At 49.2% G+C, this 19,029-nt stretch overlaps 1 protein-coding gene across 5 annotated transcripts; it reads right to left on the bottom strand.

Annotated features, from left to right (window-relative positions):
* Positions 1-91: 91 nt before the first annotated feature.
* rag1 (recombination activating 1) lies at positions 92-17,934 on the bottom strand. Of its 5 annotated transcripts, none has more exons than XM_048973595.1 (6): positions 17,729-17,934; positions 16,475-16,624; positions 7,255-7,386; positions 5,749-6,132; positions 4,312-5,462; positions 92-3,702 (listed from the first exon to the last, which is right to left on the bottom strand). In XM_048973595.1, the coding sequence occupies exons 4-6, from the start codon at positions 6,129-6,131 to the stop codon at positions 1,946-1,948; spliced, it is 3,291 nt and encodes a 1,096-aa protein (XP_048829552.1). In that variant the 5' UTR covers position 6,132; positions 7,255-7,386; positions 16,475-16,624; positions 17,729-17,934; the 3' UTR covers positions 92-1,945. The 5 variants fall into 5 exon arrangements, with proteins under 5 accessions (XP_048829552.1, XP_048829553.1, XP_048829555.1 ...); XM_048973596.1 differs by lacking the exon at positions 17,729-17,934 and adding an exon at positions 17,422-17,718; XM_048973598.1 differs by lacking the exons at positions 16,475-16,624; positions 17,729-17,934 and adding an exon at positions 8,162-8,295.
* Positions 17,935-19,029: the final 1,095 nt, after the last annotated feature.

The raw sequence follows: 19,029 nt of genomic DNA, 5'->3' as shown, positions 1-19,029 counted from the left end.
ATCTTAATGCCATGCAACAGTTACATTATATGTATTATGCTTCGAATTTCATGAGACAGAACAGAGTAAAATATACAGCATTTAAAGGATAATCATTTCAATTTGTTTATTGCAAATCAATTGTGCTTCCATGTTAAAATTAATCAGCGTTCAATAAAACATCATAAAACACCCAGATTCCAGGGCTGCTTACCCCGTACAGGGATCTCAGCAAATTATAAAAACAATGTGTTATAAAGTACATCACAAAAACTAAAAAACACCATACTATATATAATAAACTCAAAATGTTGATTTTACAATGAAATACAATGAAAGGATTTATCCAAATAATAAAATGTAAATTAATGACGCTACACTGAAAATCTGAAGTGTAATTTTTCTACAGTTGTTAAACATGAGAATTATTGCAGATGCAAAATTATGTAAACATTTTGAAAGTCTGTGCCTTGAGGAAAAGTGCAAAAAAAATAAAGTAAGATGAATGCAGTGTACAACTGATTGTACATTGACATCATTCTCAAATACTTCCCTATTTAAAAAAGGTTAATAAACAATGGTTAACTGCAGGGCTAATAGCCACCAAAATATAACTGTCAGAAGCCTTAGTGTACGTAGGTTACATCAAACAATAACAGCAGGAAAAATAAGAGGGCAGATAAGACATTTCACAAAAAATCATATTATGCTAAAAGAATGTTACCAAAGGCACAAATCCCTTATTAAACATGTTTAAAATAGTTGTCAATAGTATAACCATAAGTTTAAGTATAAGCATAAAACTTAAAAACACAGTAAAGTACACCAAAATGTTTTCAACTCTGTTCAACTATACTGTTTTATATTTTTTTGTAGCTGTGATTCTTCCACTTCCATGCTCTTATAATAAATGTATAACTGCCACGCCGTAGGTAAAACACATATTTAACTACGCTGGGCTATGCTGGCAGCCGTGTGACGCTCTGCTTAAGGGCCAACAGACTGTTCCTCGGCAGAATTGCAGAAGTGAACGTTCACGTCAAAGAAGAGCAGCTGGCTGCAGACACGAAAACATGAGGGGCCCATGAGCAGATTTCAAAAGCAAAAACAAAAACAGAATTCATCTCCAGGCAGACAATGGCATAGAAATTCTTGTAATAAACATGAGGTTCACAAATTCTACATCAGTAGTCGGAGTGAAGGCAAAATAGCTGATTTTGTCCCTGCAGGTGCTGAAAAGTGATTTAAAAGTCGTTTTGCACCCTGGAATCCCAATAAAAACCCCTAAAGCAAACATTTTTACTGGCACAAAGACAACCTCAGATTCCTTAACTCCATCTTCTTGCCACGGTGATAAATACAGCATCTAAGTAATGTATGCCCCTTCACCACAATTACCTTGCCATAACTTACAACACTTTAATCTGTTTTCATAAATAATATCCCTGTATAAATTCATGGATGTGTCACATCCTGATAAAACAATAAGCCTTCCAATATTTTATGTGAGGCAAAAATGATCTCAGACAATCTGAACAAAGAATACGGAAAAACCAGCAACATTTTTTTGGACATATGAACTTGAGGAAGGATAAAGGTGACAGGAAATATCCATCCGCCTAAATGAAAGGGCTTTTCATAAAATAATCATGACAAATGCAAGTCATTTGATGACAAAGAGAATGAATATTAAATCATTATCAATACATATTCTTTCAATTCCCCAAAAGCACACTGAGAATTAAAGAAAACCCAAAAAAATTTAATTAAAAACCCAGAACACTTTGCCCTGACATCTCAAAATCCATTTAAGTAATAAACAAAAATGACAGTAGGTCAAAGTGAGCTTCCCCGTTATCCCTGGGAGCAAATCCCTGTCAGGATAAAGAGAAAAATGACACATTTAACATACGAAAACGCCATCTCTGATTCTTTTCACCTTGATTTCTAAGCCCTTTCCACATCCTTAAAGCTCCAGTGAGCTTGTGACATCCAGCACCAAGTCATTATCATCCTGGCATTCCACCGGGTCGATGGTGGCCTCCAAGGCTTTAGCAGAGTTACGGTGGGCTTCCATGAATTTCTGCAGGTACTTAGAGGTGTAGAGCCAGTGGTGCTTCAGCACGTCCTCCAGCTCGAAGCTCTTCGATTGTCGCGCATTCATCTTGCGGAAACGGCGGAAAAGCTTGTTGCCCGACTCGTTTCCCTCGCTGGCCCAGGCCCCGATGGATCCATCTCGCTCTATGATTTCGGGCACGTGGGCAAGGGTCTTGTGAAGGTAGTTGGTGATCTTGCCATCATAGCGATATTTGAAGGTGGTGGACAGGAGCTCTGCGAAACGCTGGGAGTTGAAGCTGTACCGGCAGAGCTGGTCAGGGCACTCTTTGGCTGGGCAGGTGGCCCGCCAGACCGGCTTCATCTGTAGGTAAAGCCCCATGACCTCCTTCAGAGCCTCCCTCCTGGCTTCCGAGGGTACCAGCTCACACACGGCTTCCACCGCCTCCCGGGTCATGAGCCGACGGGCGTAGTTGCCGTTCATCCGCATGACAGGTTTCACCTTCAGCTTCTTTCTCAACTGTTTGTCCAGAGCTGACCTCCAGCTTCTCCTCTCCTCCCGACTAGGGTTGCCCTTCAGATGGACCTCACCGATTTCATCTTGGAAGATTTTATAGAATTCGGTGGCATTGCCGATGTCGCAGTGCAGGGCATCCAGGGTTGGTTGGGTCTCCATGAAAGGCTTAGCTGAGACGCCCTTGACCCGATCCCGAAGCTCCTCCACAGACTCTGAGAAGGGGTTGGTCCGCCAGATTTCATAGCGCTCCAGGTTCTCTTCGTGGCTCCTTGTAATAGAGTGCAGAACCATGTTCCTGGATGCATCCAGCCTAGTGGAATCACACATGGTGCAGATGTACGTGGACCCGGAAGCCTCAAGTCCCTCCATCTCTCTCACCATCTTCTCGTCGTAGCCGGTGCCCCGGAACTGGAAGCGGAAGAAGCGGGGAAGGCCTCCAACGGACAGGATGAGCCGACTCTCCCTCATGGCATTCCGCTCAGCCACCAGAGGCCCCAGCACAGCGGTGAGGGTCTCATGGTCCGACTCGTCCACGAACATAAGACAGAGCGGCTTGCACGACAGCTCAGAATTCGGCTTTAACTCCTGAAAGATGGTGATCGCTTCCTGACGTCCCTCTACCTGCACAGAGATCGACATGACTGTGAAGGAGAATCGCACGGCCTTTTCAGGTACGGAAGGTCCACCCCCATGCTTCTCGCTGACATCCCCCATGCCATCGCATGACTCCTTCACCACCACCTTGAACCCTCCCGTGCATTCTGAGTCCTCAAGGCCGTGCTCCTTCAGCCCTTCCATAATGTCCTCTTCCAGGTCCTTCAGGGCCGCCACCAGAGCAGCATCATAGCGGAATCGCCGTGCAATGGTGTCCACCGGTGCGTCATCCACGGAGGCGGCCCATCCGGCCACCCCATCAATGATTCCCACATTGCAGGCACTAGACACGTTCTTCAGCGCCGGCTGCCACTCGAACTGATGGAATCCGGGAAGGAGCTCCTTCTCCACACTACGCAGAGTGTGCAGGGGCTGGAAGATCTGGCGCCCACTGGTGGCCTTCACCGTGCGGTACATTTTGTGGTACTGGCTGCAGCTCAGGAAGGTGTTGACCCTTATTGCCAGACACACTGCAGGATGCAGGCCAAATCCCCTCCCTGAAGACACAGGGAAGAAGGGAAATTAGTTTAAAAAACATACAGCATCATTTTTAACAGCGGTGATCATTAGAGGCTGATGATGATGTGTCGTCCAGCTCTTTTATCAAACCCGTGCTCGTTACACAAAAGAATGACAATGGCAAATATTTCGTAATGAGGTAGCACATTTCTAGTGATTATTACTGTCACAATAGGACAGGAGGTTGGAGCGGTGGAACTGGCAGAGTAGGGGTCTCTTGGCTGATGATGAAAACAGATGCCAGATGGCGCTGGTTTCCCAGGGGACGAAAGCATGTTGCTGGTGTCATTTAATGTCATACAGCGCCTGTCCCTCTTAATACTGCAGAGGTCCTGTCTAGATCTAAACAGGCTCTTAATGAGAGTGTTGGTTTTATGGGCGAGGATCTATATACCCCCCGGCTTGCTAGTCTGTCCTGACAGACAGGAAAATGACTACAAATGCAAGCAAATTATGTGTTCTTTACTACCACTGTGCATTTTTAGGATGAAAACATATGGAAAGTACTACGTGTAGAAAAACAAAGTAAGAATGCAGAACGACCAGGGGGAGACACATGTGAATGCGGAGATACTGGTAAACCATACCCTGCATCATGGCCTCCAGCTCGTCGGCCTGCCTGTGCTCATTTCCAGCCCGGAGCGCAAGCAGGAAGAGCGTCAGGCACACGGACTTGATGTCTCCACCTTCCTCCTTCTCAGCAAACATCTTCACCTGGTTCTTCAGGTCCCTCAGCCGGTGCTTCTGAGCCCGGCGGGTCAATGAGAGCAGGTGCTGCCTGGGCCTACCGCCTTTGTTGATGGGCATGTAGCCATTGCTGTAGGCCTGCCACTGCCGTCTCCTGGCCTGGTCTTCTTCCTCCTTCTCCCCCTGGTGACTTGAGCAGTGGGTCCCGAAGGACCCCAGCGGAACGGGGTCCCCACAGCTTTCCTTGGGGCAGCACAGTGGGACGGAGTTCAGGATGCCCAGAAAGGCCTTAGCGGGGCTCACTAGGTCAAAGGGGGAGCAGGGGAGGCCGCAAGCCGGGCAGTGCTGACCTACGGCACGGCTGTACTGCAGGATGCAGGTTCGACAGAAGAGGTGTTTGCACGGTGACTGCACCGGCTCGGCCAGGAGGTGGTCACACACCTGGCAGGTCACAGCACGGACAAAGTCAACAGGGAAGTCTTCATGGAGCCGGTCTGCCCCGAGGTGGACGTTCTTGCAGCGAGTGATGTTACGAACCCACAGAGCCTTCTGAAGGTTGGGCCTGAGCCAGGCATTGCCGCTGGGCCCCTGGTCCGCCGCTCTCCACGGCCGGCCATTGTCCGCCAGGCTGTGGGTGTGGAGGTCGCTTTTCAGCCGCTTGGCCCTGGGTAGGTGGTGGAGGGATCCCCGGGACGGCTGACAGCGCTTTCGCCTCTTCCGCTGCAGCGACGGCTTCCTGGGAAAGCAGAGGTGGCAGAGGGCCGAGTGCGGCGTCCACTGGGTGAGCTGCGTCCCCGAGAAGCAGCAGAAGCCCCCCCCCCTCATGGCAGCCTTCCAGCAGCGGTGACAGAAGGAGGGCGGGTGCACCGTCTCCATGTCCCCCGCCACGTCCACCTTGAAGACCTTCAGGATGACTTCAGGCCAGCTCTTGGCCTTGCAGCCCATCCTGCGCAGCGAGACCCTGCTGCTCTCGTCCAGCTCACCCTGGACCTCCCGCTCTGGTCCGCCTTTCACTCTGCGCAGCGCTGTGCCACACAGGCGGCACAGGGTCCTGCCAGCCAAACACACTCAATTATACCAAGAGCTACCCGGCCAGAACGAGATTTCAAATAATCAAATTCATAGCTTAACATAAAATTATTTGTTTATTACTTATTAATGACTAAAGCAAGTGCATTCACGATAAATTAGAATTTCTGCAATATTGCCACTTTAAATGCCCATAGAGAACGTACTGAATATAGAAGCACGTAACAATAAACCAGTTATTTGTTCATTCATTATCATTATCTTAATAATGCCATAATGACTGCCGTTGTTATTATTCCTTGTCGTACCTCAGGTGGTTCATGTGGGTGTCAATCTCCTGCAGCTTGCGATCCACGCGGAGCCCCACGCTCTCCAGGCTCTCCTTGGTTTTCCCCCCCAGACAGAGGCGCATCACACTCCCGGGGGGCCCCGGGCTCACCCCCACGCCCACCTCCGCGGCCGCCTCTGGGGGTGTTGAGGTGCAGTCTTCCGGGGGCACCCTTTGCGGCTGCTCTCTGGCTGGCTGAGAGTCCCCCGGCAGGGGGGCTTTCTCCATGGACTTGACGCGGAAGAGCTTGAACTTCCAGTCGGAAAATTTGGAGTAGGGATGGTGCAACTCCAGTGGGACGGAGCGCCAGGGGGTCTCCGAGTGCCCGGACCCGTCCTCCACGATGTCAGGGTCACCTGGCATCCTTTAGGAGAAACGACGCAGGCATTTAGGCGCGCGAGTTAAAAGCCATCTGAGCCTTGCATTGCACTCCATCAGATGCGGAAACATGGACAACTCTATCGCTTGACCCCGAAAAAAAGTGTAGCACGGATTTATTTCAGTGTCACGAAGCAGTGCTGCCAAATTCACCCGATTCCCAGCTCAACAGAAGCTGGTTAGCCGTGACCCACAAAACTGCCAGGTTCAGCCGGTGGCATTTAAACCTGCTGTAAAATTCATGAGTTAAGATTCTGGGACTGATCCCTGTCCTTCGCTTTAGGATTCCCCTCTGCTGGCTGGCAAAAGCCCCTGGGAAGAAACACCTTCTGTTTCTACAGAAAAGGCTGGTACGTTTGCTGAGCTCGCCTCAGGTGTGCCTGAGCAGCAGAAGCATTGCTGGAGAACCTAGCATGTTAACTGGGCTTAAATGAGGACCATAATCCCTCTGAATATAAGTGGTGAAAAAGGTCAGTGTTCTACTCGAAGAACGTTACATGTAATCTTTGACACTTTAACACTCTAATCAGCAGTCACGTTACAACTGAAGTTCCCAACCTTCTGATGATAGCGGACCAGCGACAAATTTAAACTTAAAATTTTAACGCTTGTCAACCAGGACGGTGGGGTAGAGTGGTGGATCGATCAGAAAGATTCAAGTTAAAAATGTTTCTGGTGCTATCAAAATGCACAAATGTCTGAGGTTATAAAAACGCATGGCATGAAAATATACTGGTTATTATTGAGGATTTACCAAGCCCTCCCCCAAACCCCCAGCGTTCCGCGGGCCGGTGAACGACTTGCCACTGAACTGGGAACTCCTACATTCGATCTTTTGGAACCCTTAGCAGTATCCTTCAGCAAACCAGGTTAATCATTCATTCAAACCAGGTTAATCATCCAGTCAATTCCTAAACCTGCTACACATCTGATTATCCGACTTACCGTGATCCTCATGTACGAGATACATGATGGCATGCTTGTCCTCAGATATGTTATCCTCTCCCTTAGTGCCTGTACCTGTCTCCCAAACGCTTCACCCCTCTGTCATCTCAATAACACAAAACAGCTGAGCCGGCTCAGCCCGGCGTGTCGATTGGCCCCTTACCCTGTTTATGTTTCTCAGCTGGCGTTCGGTCCCTTGGGGTCCTTCGCAAACAGGCAGCCGGCCGTCCTTTAGCCTGTCTGTTTTCCCAGCTTCTTCTCTAATGGCTCTATTGCTCTGCAGGATGGCGTCTCTCTGGGGGGGGGACCATTTCCCACCCAGCATTTATACCTCCTGACAGAGTCCCCTAACAGTCAGGCCCTGCCACCTGATCTCCCGGCTGGAGATGGGGAGGGCAGATAAGCCCCCCGAAGCCTCCCCCAATACACAAACTCTGCTCTACTTTCCCATGCAGTCTCACCTCAAACAGGTGGCTAACCCATACAGAAGAGACAGATCAACGACTGTTTTAGAGGTGACACCATTACCATGAAGCGACCAAGAGCAGAGAGAGGGCTTTCGTTAAAAGAGGCCACCTTCAGCACACACAGTGTGAGCACTGCGAGAGTCAGATGCCTCACTTACTAAATGACATCAACAGAGTTGAAAGACGGCTTGAAACATCACCAGTTATATTTTCCTCCTGTACACAACACACATGGGTTATAATTAAGGAGTATTCTCTGATATTACGTTTTATTCCATAGGGAGGGTCATGTGTTTATGGGATCGCTGCTGCTGCTGCCGCTTCGCTTTTGCGACCCCAGAATACACTCGGCAGACCCTCATTATGCCATTTCCCCAAGTTTCAGTAACGAGCAGGCAACTAATTAATTACAATTAGAGCCTTAAACTCGTTTTGAAGCGGAGCAGCAAATTAACGCACTCGTTAGCATCAGAGCACATTATTCAGCGCCCGGCCTTGAGGCCGTTACTCCATTCGCTCTTCGGAATCGTTCTTATTTTTTTAAATTTTCTATAAATCAATGATGATGAGTTACACCTTGATGGGGGGGGGGCGAATTCCCACCTATCATCTTCAGCCAGTAACAGCTCTGCACTCGCACGGGAGACAGTCAGACCCATGGGGGATTCTGCCTGAGGGACACAGGGAAAGGAGGGGTGTACTTATGTTGCTGTACCACTTGTGGGACGCAGCACGTCTTCCGTACGTCGACGGCTTTATTGTACACGAAGTGGGGGGTGGGGGTGGGGGGGCTCGGGGGCTCCTCAGAGAGTAACTGCACATTTCTGGCCTGTGATCCCAGAGATTTTATAATTGTTTGGATGCTTGTGCACACAAGGAACAGCAGGCACTGCCGGTCCATTAAGCATTCAAACAGCAGGGAACACTGGAGGCAGTGGCCTTGAGGGTTGGGGTGGGCTGGGGGGCGGACTGGGAAACGCAGATGTCCATCTGCCTGAAAAACAAATGCCGACCCAAGGGGCCCCTTTCCTCGGCCCCCGCCGGTGGCCTTGTTATTGGTGAAGTCGACGGCGGTTTGGTTTACGGCAAGAGCGGTGCCATCTGGAGCGTGCAAAACGGGGGCTGGAAGCCAGAGCTGGTCAGACGGGCGCCGGCACCTGCCGCCCGGCCGGGGAGCGGCTCCTCTGTCTGCTGGGAAACATCGCGGCTGAGGGGAAAACGGCAAGGAGGAATAAAACATAGAGAAATATCCTTACCGAGGGAGGGGGCCTCAGGGTTGGGGCTGAAACAGGGGCCAGCGAAAGGTGGAATCTCGTAGTAAATGGATCTGCTGTTTGGTCAAGATGCTTAACCTGAATTCTGGAAGTGTAGATTTGTAGGACATCCAGGACTGAATCTAAACATAATCAAATTAGGCCACGACCAAGGGTCCAAACTAGCAGAAGGGGACTCAACCTAAAGAAGGGGGTCCAACCAGCAGAAGGGGACCCAACTGGCAGAAGAGGGTCCAACCAGAGGGTGAAATTCAATTCAGTTCGACCCAATTCAATTTATTTTTATATAGCGCCTTTCACAACACAGTCATCCAAATGTGTTTTACATGGGTGTGTTGTGATACATGGCAACATCATTAAGAGAAAGTAACACAGAACAGGGAAAAGGAAAGACAAGGAAATTAAAGAAAGTCAGATGACAACAAAAGAGAGGAAATCTATCAAGCCCCCCTCCGGCCAGAGTTGGGCAAAACCTATCGAGGGGGACCCCCTCCCTGATTCGCTTGCCTAGGGCCACTGAAAAAGTGGAGTCGGCCCTAAGGACAGCATGCTCTGAATTACTAATGAAATGTGAAGAATCTTTCAGGGGAGATTGCTGTAGTGGGATCTCAAGCACGCCCACATGACTACTCAAGCCACAAGCTGCTGTTGGCTTTGCTTGTTGTTTGGAGTTATAAGAGCATCAGTTCCCATCATGCAGCTCCTCAGTCTACCGTACCATGTCCTGGGGCTACCCCCACCACCACGCCCTGCATGTGAATCCATCCACCTATCCTGGTCAGGGTCACAGAATGACCTAAAGCTGATCCCAGACCAGCTCAGTCCACTAGTTCATCACAGGATACAGTTACACACACCAGATGAAATTTTAGAAATATCAATTAAACAATAGCACATACTGAGATTACCAAAAACCCCAAAGAAACCCACGTGACACCAGGGTTACATACCAAAACTCTAATTTGCACCAGCCTCCCTCACTACCTTTGCAGAAGTGTCCCAATATCTTAGTGAATGAGTCATTGAGGGCCAATTTTCACTCAAAATCACCCCTTTGCTGTGGGCATATGGAAGTCTAGTCGAGAGTTCGCTTTGGGGAAGAGAAGTTCACCTTTGGTGACACCTACACATAACATGGCATAAAAGTTTCTACTTCAGTGATGACTTCATATATATATACACAGACTTCATACAAAGCATGGTAAGCCATTAAGGATGCAAGTGTGTCCCAATGCCGCTTTTTGTGTGTCCTACCTTGCTTACTAACTGACTCATTCCTTCCCTTGTCATCTTCATGAACATTCAACTTCAGCGAGTCTTCAAGGGAAGGGAGCAAGGGAACAGTCAAACAAAACAGTTTTGGGATATAGCCATTGAGAAGCAGACACCACACACACAAGGGTGAGGGCGGAATTTAAACTCTCGACCCCCAAGGTGTGAGGCTATAGTTCTACCTACTGAGCCACCACACCACCCCTTTGTGTGAATTCCTTCAACAAATGAAGTGTAAAAATAATAATAATAAAAAAAAAAAAACTGCCAAAGCAGCATAAATTGTCCCACAGGTACCTACACACGGCATGCGGGCAAATCAAAATAAAGGAGATCCTGCAGCCTCCTGTCAAAGCTGCAACTCTGCCCGCTATGCAGCTGCTCCTCACCAGCCTCGGATGCGCCGGAGCCCTACGTGGCGCGCTGATACTGAGCCGCGAGTGGGCACGCTGCCAGCCCGGGGCACAGCTACCCCTGTGGCACCCCCCCTTAGCACATGGCTAAACTCTCCCCCCTCTTCCTGGATGTCCCCCTGTACAGACAGATTTCCTGCCTTCTCTCCCTCCACCCAACATGTTAAGTTTTAAATAACCATTGAACTGACAATGGGTCTTCCGTTCGCTCCCCCAACCCCTCCATCCTTCTCCCTGGTGGAGGGAGGGCGTGACGAGGAAGCAAGTATGACTGCGCCACTGCTGACAGTGTGATGCGTCAAGGAGCTTGGGGGGCTTGGGGGTTTCCCATTTGGGGCCGGGCCGCCGGCCAGCATCGCCAACTCCAACAAGGTATTTCAGCACCACTTCAGCCTCACCGTCACAATCCTCCTTAAAAACCATCTGAACCAAGTACTTCAGTTTACCTTACCGAACCGGGTGTTTTCAGTCCATCTTTGAACCAATTACCTTAGTCAGGGTCACAAGGTCAGCATTAACATTAGAATATACTTATACCTTGAATGGAGTTTTGCAGGCCCACAAATTATTATTTTTTTTTTTATTATCTCACAATAATCCCCGCAGAATATCAACTATACGGACTATCATGTCCTGGTCTCACCACTCCCCTGCAAGACATGATAATCCCTTCATAATATGGACTGCATATTACAGGAGACAGGAAAGACAATGTAACAAGGAATAGAACATTCCCCTGGAAATTGAAATCACATCTGTAATTCCACCGAAATGTAATCTTCCCCTTTGCTGTCGCCGTGTCACCAAGGTGGGCCTTAAGAGGGGCGTTTAGCTTGGCGGGAGGCTGCAGGCGAGGCCAGTCTGTGCGCGGAGCAGCTCCTCCAGATGGATGCCGCTTTTTCAGAGTAAACCGAACGAAATTAAATCATAAGCCAGTCTCAGGACCACAGGAGGAGTGGGGAATAAAAGGCGCGTGCCTTTGATCAAAATAACTGTGCGCTTTAATTCTTCGTTAATTAAATCGCAGTTTCCGGAATGTGGCGCGGGGCCGACTACGCCCGGAGATTTCAGTTTCCAGCATGTGTGAAGGCACCACTCATTTCGGCTAGATTTTTTTTATTTTTTTTTCTGACATTTAACCAAGGCCCTGTGATGGCTGGCTGGCATCCCATCCACGACACAACCTGGGGTACAGGCTCAGCCAGGCCCTGTGCTGGATACATGGTCACGGAAGACAGATGGACGTCTAAAATGTGACATTTACGCTACATCTATTTCATCTCGCAGACACCTTTGTCCAAAGCGACATACAAGTAAAGCAAATACCACGTTACAACCATACTACCATGAAGGAGTCGAGCTAGGCTGATCTTCCAGTGGATGCTCAGGTACAAAGGTAAACAGTATCAGAGCAGGAATCACGCAACAACTCTCATGAAAGCACGACCGAACGCACACAAATTGGCTGTATCTGTCCTGTACCTTATGTGACAGATCCTCATATTAACCAGCCTTGTGAGTGTTAGGGCTGGCCAATTAAGATAGCAGTCAAAGAGAGTCACAAATATACAAGGCTGGTTATATCCGTTAGTGTTTTTTCATTTAGAAAGTAAGGCCATATCTTTCTGGTGGCTAAGGTTGAGGAGGAAATGACTTCTGAATTTCTGAGGGAAAGGAGATGTGATATTTCACTTCTCCATCAAAACCATCCTCTCCTCCCAGCAGTTGGTCACATTCCTCCATCTTGACTTCTAAAGAGTGAGCCGGTCCTCCCACACACGTCTAATCACTGGAAATAGCAGGACAGGGCCTTCCAGGTGCAGTAATATTATAGCTCAGACAGAGGGCAGCGGCGCATCTGTTGCCAAGCTGACTCTGATCCGGTTCAGAGTGACTGATCTTCAAATCTGCAGCTCAATTACGTGCCAGGAGTGAGGAAGCTTTCATGTCGCGTCCAGTCGTGGCCAGCCTCAAAGGACCCAGGAAATACCGTCTGCTGCCAGACAGTGAGCATCAAACTAGGGCTGACCTCAGACAAGCCCGTAGAAAAGTGCTATACTTCACAAAAAATGTACGTTAACTTATATGGATTTAACTTTTTTGTTTAATAGTCGGTACATGTCCCCACTGGTAATGTTGTGAGACACGGGCAAACAGACCACAGATGCACTTGTTGCCGTGGCAGTGGGGTGGATGGATACGAATTAGTCCTTGAGGGGATCAGAGGAAATGGCCAGCAACATGGTGCAGCAGATCGGTCGAACATGCACCCGCACGTCAGCAGGGGAACTGCGCGTCTGTGCCAGAAATCGCACACGTGCATGTGAGGATCCAACCTAAAGGGATGGGGGCTTAATGGGCTGCCAGTATGCCCCCCCCCGCAACACCACCACCCAAAAACTATCATTATTTGCTTTTTCCCACGGACAGCGCCATTCTCCAGAGTTACCACTGACAAAAGGTACACTTTGGAGAAAGTAATGAGCAGTTAGAGACACATACAGGCTGTGAGTCAGCGCTAACGGATCGACTGCGATAACGCCGTACATCCCATAATAAAGATGGAAATGGCCCCGCTCCCCTCTTCCCCCTTTTTTCTCTCTCGTACCTTCTGCTTGTTCAGTTCCAGAGGGAGCGAATCAGTCTGATGGAAGGTGGCTTTTCGTTCTATCCCCACTGATGGACCCGCTCTGTCAGTGAAAAAAATCCTGTTGGGTCTTCTGGAGCATGGTGAGGGTGGGGCTCTCGATTGGCAGGGCTGTGCATGGGGACAACTGCAAGGGAACAACTCTACGGGGGTGACTGCATGGGGAGGGCTGCACAGGGACGGCTACACAGGGACGGCTGCACAGGGACAATTACATGGAGATGGCTGCATGTTGATGGATGCACAGGGACGATCGCATCAGGACGACAGCACAGGGACGTCTGCAAGGGGATGATCGCATGGGGATGACTGCACGGGGGAGCTGGCAGCGTGGGGAATGTCACATGTCCCGCAGCTGCATCAGGTACTGCAAGGATCCACGTTAATTGCTATAAAAAACCCAGAGGTAGCTTACGCCGACTCAGTCCCTGGGGGGGCTCTGCTCTTGTTCCCCAGAGAGGCTGCTAATGTGAACCGCATCCCTAAAGAAGCTCGACTACCTGAAATGATGTCGGGAACAATGTTAATCATGTGAATTAGACCGTGAAATGTGTGCAAAGCAGCCTAATAACAACAATGTCTACAGTATGGAGCCTCCTGAGTCAGGCTGGATGGCTGTGCGTGCGTGTGGGGGGAGGGAGGGGGTGCAGGAGGCGTGATGCTCGTGTACAGGTAAACAGAAGGGGGTACCGCCCCGACATCTGGTCCAGACCACATCCCTGGGTGCAGGGATAATGGCGCGAGCCGTGCCGGTCCGTGCATGCGGGCTGGCAGGCGCATGACACGTCCCGAGGCGCCGGCACAGATGGCCAACCAGCTTGTCTGAAGTCACGGCCGTCAGCATCCAAACGCTCACGGCCGGTGCCAGGGTGCAGGCGGCGGGGTGGCGGGGCAGCAGCGCAGCCCGTTCTTTGATACGTGTGGCCAGGGCAGATGAGCGGGGCCCTGGCACGCGACGCGGATCCCAAAAAGGACACTGCCTCTGATGCTATGGTCCAATAGGTTTACCAGCTCAAGCACCGTGGCGACGTCTCCCCCGGGGGAAGGCAGCGGCAGGCGGACTACAGGGCTCTGCACGGAACCACACGTGTCCGGCCCTGCTGATAGGCTTGGCCCGGCATATAAAAGCTAGAAAACCTCCACGTAAGATGGACAGAGCAAATGCACCTTTGAAGTTTTCACCTCTCCCGCCACGAGCCAGACCTTCTGCGGGGATTGTAACTGCCCCTGATTGCCTGGAACGTTACTGCCAGCCAAAGATGGCTCGGGGGGGTGAAACGCAATCCCTCTCCCCTGCCTCTCCGCCTCTGGCTTTCTCGCTCTCCAACTCTCCCACTCGCTCTCGTTCGCCCTCGCTCACCGGGCCAGCATCGCCCTCCAGGTGAAGGGCCCCATGCTCGTTCCAGGGTAGCCACCTCCCTCTTCAGTCGTCAACGCGGATTTAAGGGGGCCCCTGCCGAACACTGGCTCTCATCCGCAGACACCGCAAAACTGAACGTTGGCTGGCGTCCCACTTCCGCCTTAAAATTCGGGCTCGGCTCTGAGAGATCCGGTCGCAGCCCCGGCCGCCAGGCACTGCCTCAGAGGAAGTTTGTATGAAGTTTCTCCCGTGAGTGGTCCTGGCAGAGCTGTAAAAACTTAGGGCTGGCCAGCTGCCCCTTTAGTCACCGGAGTGCGTTTCCGTGGTGACTTAGACCAGAGCCCTATTGGGGGGGGGGGGGGGGGGGGTACCACACTTCTCCAAAGCAAAAGGCACTCTATATGCAAAGCAGAGTCACACAGTTGGAGAAACTCTACTTCACCGTGGCCACATTTGTAATTTAATTTCTTTGGTTACGGCCAGAGATAAAGAGCTAATAAGCTGTAGCTGTACCGACACCAGATGAAGCTACCGGTGAGATAGTTGTGAAGGCCACATTGTCTTGGAGACAGAAGGTTGTGTGGAGACAGACACACACAAATACAGAGGCAGCCGCAAGCACACTGGAACATGGCAGATTCGACCTTAGATTCAGAGTCCTCCGCACGCCGTTGTTGGTCTCCTCCACAAAAAAAAAAAAGGCAATCAGCAAGGAAAGTCAGGGGAGAGCATCCATTACAAAAGGCAAAGTCATGTTTAAGATTCTGCAGGGAGACAGAAAACGCTCTCAGAGAAAGAGAGAGGGAGCAAGAGAGGGAGAGAGAGTGAAGGACAAGCGGGCATTGAATGTGTTCCTAACAGCCTCCTTTCTCCAGAAGCGGAGGCACGCTGACCACGAGCCAGAGAAAGCTCCGGACTCCCCTCCCCCCGCGAGCGGGTGGAGAACTTGTGCGACGGGCTCAAGCGCTGCGTGGAATCGGGCTAGTGAGAGTCCGCCCCTACGCGTGATTTCAACAGGACTGCGGCAAATCACGACGTAAACAAAACGCCGCACCAAGCGCCAAAAAGAGGGGGAGGTTTCAGGCTTTGTGAAGCATTTCTGCCCCAATGGGCCCCCTTGTTTTGCCCCCCGCCCCCCTCCCGCTCCTTCCTTTCTCTGCCAAAAGTGCATCTCGATTAACTGTCCAAGGAAGCTGATGCGATGGGGAATTCCATTAATCACCTTGAGGGGGAAAAATGAGTCTCGCTTTTAATTTTCGGCACACAGGCCATTGCCGGCTTCAGCAGAAAGACACCTAGGCAGTTCCAGGCAAAAATGTCAATTGGTGACTTAAGAAATTCCTTGGCTTCTTAAATATATTTTTCAAATTGTGTTACTGCCTCAAAAAAAACGCAGACAGATACACACAGAGCTTTCTGTCTTTGGTTAAGACCAGCTTCTTTGATTTTGGTATCCATCAAAGAGAGACTGAAGAGTAAATACCTCCTTTTCAAACTAGAAGGAGCCACTTTACAAGATTGTGACAACAGCACCACCATGTGGCCCATACTGTTATAGCACCCTTGTGTCCCTCACACATCCCAGTCCTGGAAATCGAATCAAGGCAAATTCGTCCTGGCAGTAACCATCTCTATTTATTCCTCATTATAAACACACGATGTTGCGATGGGCGTCTGTGATTGATAGGACACATCTCCCTAACTGCGCTCCAATTTGACATGCTGAATGCCACCTCTACGGACAGCAACCGAAATGCAGAGATGGTATTTGATACGCTGTGGCACTAGCATGGTATACTTCGGGATATGAGCAATACAGAAGACACTAAAGACTAGTGGGACAGGGTAAAGGACCCACATTCAGCACAACTGACAAAACAGAATTAACCGCTAGGCAGAATAAACCCAGCCCCAGAGATCAGGGTGGCTGCCTGACATTATTGTTTTCACCTCAGGCTCGCATGCTGGTTGACGCTGGATGGGTGGCTCATGGCCTCCCCCTTCAGGCCACTTGAGGTAACGTCTGCCTGCGCTCCACACTTCGCTGACGTGACCTCCAAGGGCAGTGTGCGTTCGCTCTCTTACTAATCAAGCTCAGGCCTGTTAGTAAATTGAAAAACAGCTCTCAGTGGATTTAATAACAAAACCCATTACTTACAGTCATTAGGGTGGAACTGCCCTTTAATTAGTACAGCACCCCTGATTAATGCCCAATTAGAACAGCCAGATAAAATGAATTTTTTACTTTAGCAGGATCAAAAGATAAATAAAGCATACTAGCTTTCAGTCCCAAGGGCTTTGTTTGTAGCGAAATCCAAAACCCAGATGGCAGAGGGACCGAAAATTTAACTGACAATCCGAGCGGCGACAAAACAACCTTCAGGTCGGGAAGCTGAGTCTAGCGTGCTCACAGGGGAGAGCTTTGGCGGCTCTGCTAAGCGTGAGATGATTTTCAGCAGCCAAAGCCCATAAGAAGCAGGCTGAAACTCTGTGGATTCGCCTGGATGGCCGGGGAGCAAGTAGCAACAGCCAGCAAACCAAAAACAAAAAGCTAATGACGGGATTTGGTGTCCATCACATATTCCGCTGCCACAGGCTCTCAAATCCATATTATGTCAACCAAAGACCATCTGCAACAGATGGCTAAAGCCCTAGCCTCACACGAGGGAGGGTCTGGTCATGACCCAGACAGACGAGCACTTTGGACACCACCAAAACAAGGCTAACTAATGATACAGCCGCCATCTTGATTCTATGCTGTAAATGGTAAAGCACAACTGCCCAACAGCCTTGACAGACAAAAACACCGGGCACCACAAAAATGGTCAAGCAGTACTGCTGGACATGCCCGTTCTAGTCTATTAATCAATCTGACACTTTTATCGAAAGTGACTTACAGCAGGGTTACTATTTATGTAGGTTCCCTCGGATTTGAACCCATAACCTACTTGCACAATGCTTTACTGGTTAAATCGGTTGGTGCGCCGAGTGAGGCGTGCCACCCTCATTTAATGATTGTACTGTCACTGATTGCACCCTTCCAAGCAGCATTTAAGAAATTCCCACGAAGAAATTCTCGATGCATGGGCCAATTTTGTTTAATAAAACCATGTGGAAAATACTAAATGCTACTGGAAACACAATTGCCATCATATCTTGTGGGAAACACAATGACGCGAACAATTGAGTAACTGATTCACTTACTATTAGAAGATTCAAAGTGGCAGAGGTGATGGGAGGGTAACCGAACTTACGAAAATAGAAAAGCGGGGCACTAATTCTTAAGTTTAGGATTAATGAAAAATTCCGGTAATAAAAGTTCGTAATTGTGAAATTAATTGTTTATACTGCCCACCGTGTTCGTATCACTTGCAGCAATTGGGATGAAGTATTTCGCCACGTTTGAAACATTATCTTTCCAAAAACAGCTAAACGCATCCGCCTGAATTCCAAAGGAAAAAAAACAGATAAAATAGAAGTCGCCAGTAGGGGGTGCTGCTGCTGCAGTTTCTATTTCGCGCTTCGTGCATTTAATGAAAGGCCAGCTGGTAAACATGTTACTGAAAACAACGTGTCACAGGGGCGGGGCCACAGGGTGACTGGTACCATATGAAAGCTGATTGGCCCACGGAGTATCCCCGCCTCTGTTACTCACCGAGTTAAAATACGTCCTTGGTTAATGATAAGGGTGTCCACTGTATATCAATTATGGCCCCTGTTATACCCCCACCTATTATCATTCATGATGTATGAATGTATATGCGAATATATTGCAACACCGGCGGGACAGCTGCGCATAGCGGAGCCCAGTAAGCGCGTCTAGCATGCTGGGGATGTTTGTAAATAGCTCCTCGTTCGTATAATTGTAAATACTTGTTGTATTCCCTCTTGTCGTGGCTGCCCTTGCCTGTGTTATATGTGAACCCTGTCCGATTCTCGCGTGTCTTTAGTCATTGTATAAATTACCCACCGTGTGTGCGCTGTACAGTCCAACGTCAAACACCCGTGTGTTTCATTTTCTGGGCGGTTTCGTGGTTGTGTTGCGCCAGTTAAAAGCTTAATAAGAAAGGCATTGTGTTCTTTTCAATACGAGCTTCTTCGTTTTTTTTGCACCCGCAGTGGTGCCTTTGTTTGCCAAGCATTGTAATGTTTAGTGTACAGAAGTGTGATGAATTGTATTAAAATATTTAACGGTACACTTTAATACAGCTCATTAAATGCATGTACGTATAAAGAGATATTTGTGTTATCCATCTATCCATTTTCCAACTGCTTGTAAGGAACAGCACCAAAGTGACATTAAGCAGATGAACAGCAGGTCGGGACCTTCTGACAGGCATACTAGGATCTGCACTGTACCCTCTCCTAAACGAAGACACCATTTTCTTCACCTGAAGTGAGCTATGGTCCTGATCACTACAGGGTAAACATTTGCATTGTTGCCAACTTTGGTCAGCTGGCTGGCTTGAGATTTTCCATTTGAGGCAAGTCCATACGCATATTTG

This window comes from Brienomyrus brachyistius, chromosome 13 (genome assembly GCF_023856365.1).
Source record: "Brienomyrus brachyistius isolate T26 chromosome 13, BBRACH_0.4, whole genome shotgun sequence".
NCBI classification, from domain to species: domain Eukaryota; kingdom Metazoa; phylum Chordata; class Actinopteri; order Osteoglossiformes; family Mormyridae; genus Brienomyrus; species Brienomyrus brachyistius.
This window is presented reverse-complemented; position numbering and strand designations above follow the sequence as displayed.